General features: G+C 40.0%; 1 protein-coding gene across 1 annotated transcript; it reads right to left on the bottom strand.

The window, feature by feature from the left end:
- Positions 1 to 437: 437 nt before the first annotated feature.
- LOC124261177 lies at positions 438 to 8,019 on the bottom strand. The gene is made up of 6 exons (XM_046695505.1): positions 7,867 to 8,019; positions 6,305 to 6,412; positions 3,572 to 3,694; positions 2,797 to 2,847; positions 1,933 to 2,037; positions 438 to 589 (listed from the first exon to the last, which is right to left on the bottom strand). The coding sequence occupies exons 1-6, from the start codon at positions 7,928 to 7,930 to the stop codon at positions 438 to 440; spliced, it is 603 nt and encodes a 200-aa protein (XP_046551461.1). The 5' UTR covers positions 7,931 to 8,019.
- Between the last annotated feature and the right edge of the window lie 1,936 nt (positions 8,020 to 9,955).

Consider the following 9,955-nt stretch of genomic DNA (forward strand, 5'->3'; position numbering starts at 1 on the left):
TGATATCAGTCACAAGTTGATAAAGTTAGAAATATCCGAGGCTTGCAGAGGATATTTTACTTTTATCAACGAGTGTTGATATATTTGATATCAGAAGACAAGAGGGTGAGATTTTATTTATCATCAAAAATCACTCTTCATGAAAAATGAAATCTACGTGCAGTAGAGTGATGTTATAGCATTGTGACGTCATCAAGTTTATGACGTCATGGCACTGTGATGTCATCAGGGTTTTTTACGTCATAGGATTGTGAGTCAAGTAATTGATTATGTCAAAGCATTGTGATCTCCGAGGAACACAGTTTTGGATGATAATATAAGTTGTATGTATCTCTAGAGGGTAATACGGTCTGATGTACCCCTCTTTGTAGCAGTGCCACCCGAGCCGGTAGTATGTTTCCGTAATTTCTGTTTATAAAAATGTATAACTGAAAATATTAATGAACGCTACCGCTGCAAAGACCGCAGTATTTTGCGCAGTTGGCCCGAATCCACAGGGTGAACTTGGGGTCCTTGCAGGTGGTCGCCTTGTCGTAGCCTGCACATCCGGGATTTGTGTCAGCACACACTGGTGGAGGTGTTGGGGCGCCTGAAACACGCCATGAAAATGGCTGATTTACAATCATGAAAATGCATGTGAACAGTTTGAGGATTTTCGCCGAAGAGTGAGTGAATATGGTTTTACGCCGCTTTTAGAAATATAATATTCCAGCAACATCACGGCGAGGGGCACCGGAAATGGGCTTCACACAATGTTCCTACTCAGGGAATCGATCACAGGTCTTCTGTGTGACGGGCGGACGCTTTAACCACTTGGCTACCACACCGCCCCTTTTATACCTAGAAAATACAGAACATATAAACAATGAGAACGAGTAAAATTTATAGAAAGTAGTAGCAAGAAAGTCCTTAGCTCTCCAGGTCTGTTAGACCTCATTAACATTGGCTGACAGATACCCACATGGGTACAATGTGTGAAGCTCATTTCTGGTGTCCCCCGCCGTGATATTGCTGGAGTATTGCTAAAAAGCGGCGTAAAACAATACTCACTCACTCGCTGACAGATACCACAGTTACTATATTTCTACTTTCGCTATTTTTGCTTTCTTTTCTATTGATCGAATCCCAATGCACAGCTTCTGATAGAGCGGGCTGGTCCAAGAAAACCTTTAAAAATCAACCCAAACCCTAGCTTTATTTTAAAATACAACATTAAATATTAATTTGTTCCTGATATCCGCAAAACTTTGATCGTTATTGAGCTATAACCGAAGAGCAGCGGTTATTCAGTCGGTGTTCAGAAATTCAAACAATGGCTAAAGCAAAGAACATAATTATGTAAAAAGACAGGAAAAACAAATCATTAGACAAAGTTCCTTTCCAATCCAGTTCCTCGAAACTAAAGTACAGCGTGGATTTTGTCTCGAAACTACAATTATTAAGGCGTAAATGTGACATCGACATGATATTCAGGCATCAAGTGAGTGAGTGAGTTGGGTTTTACGCCGCTTTTAGCAATATTCCAGCAATATCACTGCGGGTGACACCAGGAATGGGCTTTAACCACTAGGCTACCCCACGGCCTCCATTTGTTTTCTTAGGGGCCGAAGGTTTCGCTTTAGGGTAACTGTTCCTTTCCGACGAAATACTGCTCAAAGGAAAGGAAGTTTTCATGTAACTGGTATGACTCAGGTGACACACTGCATATTCTAGGAAAGAATCCGATGGGCCTTAATTTGAGTGATGTACACACGGACGCACAAACGCATACACGCAGGCACGCACACATCCCGCATATTTTGACATGTATCGTTTATGTATTTGTAGGGAAGCGGTAATATTAGTCCGGTGACAGATGTTAAGAAAACAGAAAGAGTACATTCGTCTGGTCATTTTGTAGTTGGTCATTCGAGTAAAATACTAAGGTCCCACCTTTGCAGATTCCACAGAACGCCATGCAGTTTTCCTTTGCCCATCCAGGATATTGGGTACATGAATCCTGCTTGTAAGCCTGACAGTCTATCTTGTCCTTGCACACTGAAATAAAGTCCGGATAAAACAAACACACTCCTCGGAAATCGTAATTAAGAATACTGTTGAGACGTTGTATGTAGTGTACAATGGTTTGGTAACCCTTAAGTAATGGTTTCTACATTCCTGTTATCCGAAAATACGAGTATTTACCTCTACATTCGTGATATCCGAGTTTGCAAGTAGGTTCTCCTTAAACTCAATGCTCTAATATTGTATCCCGTTGCTAAAGGAACTGAGAACATAGTCGAACCAGAATAAAAATCCAAAGGTCAATAGCGTGAGCCTTGGCCACAGTTGACAAGCCTATGACGTCACCTAATACTTACGAATACACTTCCGCAAAGAGATCTGAACTGTATGACTATAGTACGCCGATGGTGCACCATGAGAGTTACGAACGTCTTAGAGCTAAGATCGTTTTGTGCAAGCGGACAAAGACAGGCGGAACTAAGACAAGTGGCCACCATCAAGATGATGGGTAAATCTATCACGATCTGCACATTCCGCAAGCATTCACTTCTTATCAAGTCTGCTACATTTTTCTTCATTCTTGTTGAAACGTTACGCTCTCATTTCTTTGGACTAATAACATTTCATCGCGTTTCAATGATAGGCGCGACGAAACTGCATTTTTGCAATTAGTGAAAGAAATAGAGAAAAATATCGATGGAACAGAAATAAGATCATTACAAATGACTTCCAGAGGACCTACATACAAGAAGTAGTCCTGCTATGAAAGTTTATACGACAAATAAAACTTACATGATGGAGGGAGTGTTGTTTGCAAGGCATCCTTGGCAGCTAGAGCCGCAGCTGGAAAACAACATCCAGTCAACTCGGTACCAGGATTCGATAAATATGCAAATGAGGACCTACTTTCAAGTTCCATATACTAGTATACAATGCATTCCATCTAAAAATGTTGTTGACTACCGTTGTCAGTATATTTGAATGTTGTTGTTTATTCTCCCAAAGTGTCACTATTTTCTGCTGACAATCATAGCTGTTATTTGGCACTTTATAATGAATCACTCAAACATTTCATTCACACGCGATTTCCAATACAAAGAGAAAATACGCTGTAAACATCCATTATGTTTAACAGCTGCTAAAAGAAACATTGCGCTCGCGAAATGATTTATGACAGGAATAAACGTAATTATCACAAGGCTCACAAAAATTATTTCAATCTGTTTGACATTATAATAAACATATCATTAGACTCATAAATATAATTTCAATTCGTTTGACATTGTAATAAACATATCACAAAACTCACATAATATCATTTTAATCGGACTGACAGTATAATAAACATATATCAAGACTCATAAAATATCATTTCAGTCAGTTTGACATTGTCACTTGCGATTAGTATTTCGATATGCTTCTTTTTATGTCAAAACAACTACATTGAACGGGGAGAACCTCATCGCCCTATGTCCAAAATGAGTACTCTGCTTTTCTCGAAATACGGATAACTCGACGTTTAACGTGTTGACATGTCATCGAGTTATCGGGGTTATTTGGTTCTCACCTGAACAACGTCGACAGTAGTAACGACACTGAGTCTCGGCCCAGTGGCTGAACTGGGGGTTGTTGCAGGTGGCAGTGTCGTAGCTGCCGCAGTTGGCGTCCACGTCTTCACAGGGCAGATTAGCTGGGGCAAAATGGACATTCAAGAGCCTCTTCATATAAATATAGAATCTCACACAAGTGTCTTGTGATATCAGTTACATCAACACAAGTTGATAAAGTTAGAAATATCCGAGGCTTGCAGAGGATATTTTACTTTTATCAACGAGTGTTGATATATTTGATATCAGAAGACAAGAGGGTGAGATTCTATTTATCATCAAAAATCACTCTTCATGAAAAATGAAATCTACGTGCATTAGAGTGATGTTATAGCATTGTGACGTCATCAAGTTTATGACGTCATGGCACTGTGATGTCATCAGGGTTTTTTACGTCATAGGATTGTGAGTCAAGTAATTGATTATGTCAAAGCATTGTGATCTCCGAGGAACACAGTTTTGGATGATAATATAAGTTGTATGTATCTCTAGAGGGTAATACGGTCTGATGTACCTTTGTAGCAGTGCCACCCGAGCCGGTAGGCGAGGGATGACACTGCTACAAAAGACGCACATCAGACCGTATTACCCGAGGGAGGAGCATACAGCGGATTTATCACATCACCATGTTAAATGTACAAAATATTATCTTATTTTATTTTATTTTAAAGATCGCCACCGACTATATGACATATAAACAAAATGGCGTCTGTTTCTCGACAGGATTTTTAAATCAGTGAAACATATTCTGACAAGCTTATTCTGCTATAAAAATGGCTAATTATGTTTCAGTTGAATGTGCAAACGATTCAATGTATAAAATAGTATAAACAAAGCAGTGAAAGTCGGTAAAATAATTGTGTACATAGTGAACACAAAAACAACTAATCGAACGGTTTTCGAGCTCCGTGCACTGCATTCATATTATGACGTCATACGATTGTTAGGGATACAGTTTCTTGGCGGAGAGTTCGGCGGTTACCTTGGCAGCGGGTAATATTGTTTCCAGTTGTCACCCTCCTGGGAGGGGTGACACGGACACTTGTTAAAGCGTCATTGACCAATGAAATTAAAGTATTTTACATTACAGTTGTTATAGCACGTTAGACGTACTCCATAGAATTAAGTGCTGTTGATCATTGGATTGTCTAGTCCAGACTCGATTATTTCAAGACAGGTGCCATATTGCTAAGTGCGACGTTAAACAACAAACCAACCAACCACATAATTATTAGATATTATGAAAACTGCCGCAATGAAAGTTCAGGTAAAAAGTATTGTCGGATTATCTCACCTATACCTAATGTAAACATATGTTTGCATAAATATCTGTACATACACCGTCTTTGTCAGTGTATGGCGTCATGTATACTAACAGGCAAAAGAAAATAAACACTTGGATTGGATCCAAATATCACCTAAGTTCTCACAACGTCGCTTCCCTGAAAACAATACCCTAAATACTGAAACCTAGTCCAAAATGTATTTATGAAACCCGTATGAAAAACAAAACTATCGAATAACTCTTTCTTACTTGTTCTTTTCCAACCTTTTCCACCTTGAAATATGAATGTATACTTTCCTTTGCCCGGTAGTGTACGATATTCAGCTGGCCAGATTTCTTGAATACAACATTCCCCATAATAGACCGGATATGTATTAATAACATATTTTAAAAATGGTGTCGTTTTCCAGCACAAGCAATAAAACAAACTGCACCTCTCATAAGCGCGTATCTATTCGACACTATACATGTATATAACATTTTTTGTGATAAGATAGTTTCTTAAATGTCCGCGATTAGACTAATTATGACAATGTGTAAATGATGTTCTTACTAAACCCTACTCATAAGTTAATCACAAGCATATGCTTCTTTAGTTGAGTGAGAGTGACTTTTGTTTTACGCCGCAGTCAGTACTAGTATGCATGTAAAAGTCGAATCTGGACCAGGCAAACCATTAAGTATAAGCAATACGTAATCCAAAGTAAATGGTGTTGTCGGGAGTGATCGACTTAGTCCCTGCAGTATAACCGATGGATAAGGTGGTGGTGGTGGAATTGGGTTTAACGTCGTGCTTGAGAATATTTCGCTCATATGACGACGTGCATGCGTGTGTATGTGTATACGCGGCTGATGTACTAGCACAGACTTAAGCTGGTTTTATAGTGCTAGCCCACTGAGATACCATGCCGCAGTGAAGCATGAATACCCCACTCAGACACATTATACTCCGACCCGACCAGTCCTTGTTGTACCCATTAATGCCGAGCGCCAGGCAGGGACCAACAAGTACCATATTTTAACGTCTTTTGGTATGACGCGGTCGGGGGTCGACCCCGCGACCTTCCGCACTCCGGTCGGACGCTCTTACCACTACACGATGGATAAGGTACAAGGTGCTGTTGTTCAAAGCGATCTTAGTACTAAGGCGACCGTACCTCTCATACAATAACACTGACTTATGACAACCATAGCGCTAAGGTTGCTTTGTACAACAGCACCCAGGAGCCTTTCCTAACAGGAAACCACTTCATGTATCACTCTTGCTTGACAACGGTACAAGAATCTGTATCGAAACGTCGCACTCACGAAATAAAGAAGTTGTTATCCATAAGAACTTGTTCCATATTAGACTCTCGTGGAGTCTGACGAGCATGTTACGAGACTGGGATGTGTAAATGAAGTCTACCTTTACAGAACTTGCAGTAGCTGTTGCAGTTCTCCTTGGCCCAATCAGGGTACGTAGTACAGGAGGCCTGGCCATACGTTGCGCAGTTGGCGATTTTGTCCCCACAGGCTAGATACAACAAACAGAACCAAGTCAATTCAGGAAGAGTGAGTGAGTGAGTTTAGTTTTACGCCGAGGTCAATTCGGGAAGAAGCATTCACTGCAAACCCATGGGCTGAAGACATCAACGTCATAGAAAAGCCAGTTTCGAATATCTAAGGAAACATATTATAATGATGCAAAAGGCCAACATTTGAGTGGTGAAAATACAATGAATGGATCACTGACAATTATTGATGACGTGTTCTTGAAATGAACACCCATTTCAAGTCGCAAACACCACTTGGGATACAATGACATGTATGAACCAAGTCAACTGAGAGTAGGGGCGCTGGGTAGCCTACTTGGTAAAGCGTTTCACACAGAAGAACCGGGTTCGATTCCCCACATGGGTACAATGTGTCAATCCCAGTTCTGGTGTCCCCCGCCGTGATATTTCTAGAATATTGCTAAAAAGGGCGTAAAACAGCGAGGAGTATGCAATCAGCACTGCTTGCGACAAATTAATTTCACAGTTTGGAACTTGTAAATATGACATATCAGAGGATAGCTGATTATTACCATCTCGAGTATTGGCGGATTCTAATCAGATTCCCCTGTGCTTAACATTTTAAAAGCGGATCACTATATATGAGTAATGCCACCAGGTGTTCGCGAAAAGGGTGTACGTATGTGTGGTCTATTTGTAGCACGGGTTGCCTGACACAACAATAGTCATGACCAACGAATATTTGACACTGGTGCCATAGATATAATAACGTATTCTACCATACAAGTATATCTTTTACCAAACGCTCGTGTCCAAAATCGTTTCGTTAATACAAATTACGACTCAGAATTGAGTCACATTTTCAATACCAAGGCACTGTCACAATGGATCAACCAGATTTCGTTTGCGTTGGATTACGTCAAAGGGTTCATCTTTCTTTCGTTTTCGTTGTTTACTTTACTTATTCCACCTGGTACCCATTTACTGCTGGCAGGACAGAGTTTCTCAATAACTTACGACAAACGCTAAAATATTAAACGAAGTCTTCTGAAGCATGAACAATAGATAAATCACAATTACTTTAAATTTGACGAAAGAACCCTAAGAAAAAGGTACATACCTTTATCAAATATGGGTACGGTGAAACACTTATCCACTTATCCATTTGTTCCTCTTCATCATAAAAACTTTTAAAATCTCATTTAACGAAACTTAGGTAACGTGTAAAGTCAGCTGATAAAATCGTACAAAACAAAAATAATAATAAAAATAAAAAATAAAAATAGATATCCTTTAGTAATATAAATATCACTACGTTAACTAATACTTACAAATACACACGTTTTGATCAACAATATGTACATATAAGAATGTACTAGTCTGTGCGGCATTGGCGTGTCTATGCTTTGTTGTAAATTATATATACTATCATCATTGTCCCTCTAATTTTCAGGGTGATTGCTCCAATACTTACGGCCAGCAGTAGATACCTGTCCTCGGACAAAGCCAACAAAAAACAGAATTACAAGACGATACATTTGTACAGGAAGAATTTCTCGAGACCACAATATGCTTCGTCAAACTAGAGATTAACAGGTGGAGGTCGAGTCTTTATCTAATTTTCTTTCTCGAAAACTTGCGTGGAAGACTAAAAGTTAACTGGGACAAAAGTTCAGATAAGAAAACGCCTTAATAAGAAAATTGACCTAATAATGATTTACATGTTGTATAAACTACCGGGCAAAAGAAGCTTAGTACTAATAATTAGACAGACAGACAGACAGACAGAGTTTATTTGCAGTAAAAGGCCATAGGCCCAAAATACATTCAAAGGAAATTTCAGTGTAGTCAGGGGCACAATGTGCATTCATGTGTGTTTATAATAATCCTTTTAACATAAAATAGATACAAGGCAACAGATTTTACAGTGTCTACATTAGTATTCTTGAAAAGATTTGCTAAAGAATATACAGTATGAGGCTTTTTTAACACATTTTGTAATAAACCTCTCTCTTAGGTGTGAATAGGACTCACAAATGAACAGTACATGGAATTCATCTTCAATATAGGTAAGACCTTTAGATTTGCATGATATACAAAATCTTTGATTATAATCAGTGTTGTTATAACGCCCAGTTTCTACAGCTATTTTAAAATTACTACACCTAAATTGTGCTAAAACAGCTCTTAAATGTGTTGAAAGGTTAAACGATAAATAACATTCAACATTTAACGCTGATTTAAAATACTGATAATAGTTGACATTTGGAAGAATTACTCAGGGAAGAGTACCAGGACTGTTTTAAATTATCTGATAGTCTTTGTTTAAATAAGCTTATAAACATCCTTACATCACCAACATCTTGGCTCAACCAAACATATCCAAAACCAAAATTAAACAGAAGATTTTTAACTTTTACTAATAATTATATCAATAGTAAACCGCTGGTACGGGTTTGAACCCAAGCAGAAAACATTCGCCAATGCGCAACCTGGTCCCGATCACAACGCAGCTGTCCGAAAACTTCGTACGAATCGTGCATTTTTCAAAACGTGAAAAACGTAATTGTGGGACATTGGTCCAAACGCACGTGCATGATTGTTGTATAAATCTCTGCATGTTGGACAGAGAAAGCATGCTGTAACCCAAAAGACCAGAACGAATGTGCCAAGACTTACGCAAGCACAACGAGACAGGGTGATCGGTATGGCCAATATGGGGGGTTTCACCAAGTCAGCTGGCAAGAACCTTCAACTGCAACCAGGCCACCATCAGCAAATTAATAAACCTCTACCAGCAAACAGGCCAGACCAAAGACCTCCCGAGATCGGGAAGACGAAGAGTCACGACACCGGATGAAGTCCGCTACATCCGGCAAATATATCTCCGGAACAGATTTGTGACCGACGTCAACGGCGACGTCAACGGCGACGTCAACGGCGGCGACAGCACTAGGACACGTCCATCAGCAGACGAACAGTCCTTAGACGACTTGGTTTGGCTGGTATAGAAGCCTACCGGCCCTTTCGTGGAATGGCCTTGACCCGTCTACACTGTCAATGCAGACTGCAGTGCGCACGAACTGTACGTCGGTGGCAGCGACGTGACTGAGAGAGAGTGCTCTTTATAGATGAAAGTCAGTTCAGTCCATTCAGACACGATGGCAAAGTACGAGTTTTTCGACGTAGAGTAGAGAAACTGGCGCCAAACTGCGTTCAAACTTTATTCGACAACAGCCAAGAGGAGTCATTTTGCAGCACGACAAAAAGCCTCACACCGCCAGAATTGTTCGAGAATACCTGCACAACGTTTGTATTGCCTTGATCAGCGTGTTCTCCAGACATGAACCCCATTGAACATATCTGGGATCATCTTGGTCGTCAGCTGAGACAGCGTGTACCACTTCCAGCAAACCGACAGGAACTTGAACAGACTCTCTTGGATTCCTGCTGACGTCAGGGACCAACTGACGACGTCAATGAGGAGACGTGTGTTGGCGTGTATGGATGCCACTCGCTATTGATGACATGTTCCCTGACTCATGTGTCTCATTATGTGACTC

This window comes from Haliotis rubra, unplaced genomic scaffold, assembly GCF_003918875.1.
Source record: "Haliotis rubra isolate DU_JTF1 unplaced genomic scaffold, ASM391887v1 Scf79, whole genome shotgun sequence".
NCBI classification, from domain to species: Eukaryota; Metazoa; Mollusca; class Gastropoda; order Lepetellida; family Haliotidae; genus Haliotis; species Haliotis rubra.

Coding starts and splice junctions, on each gene's coding strand:
- LOC124261177 (XM_046695505.1), bottom strand. CDS start 7,930: ATGTATCGTCTTGTAATTCTGTTTTTTGTTGGCTTTGTCCGAGGACAG. Junction 3,695..6,304: donor CTACTGCAAGTTCTGTAAAG/GTAGACTTCATT, acceptor ATTTTGCCCCAG/CTAATCTGCCCTGTGAAGAC. Junction 2,848..3,571: donor CTACTGTCGACGTTGTTCAG/GTGAGAACCAAA, acceptor GTTGTTTTCCAG/CTGCGGCTCTAGCTGCCAAG.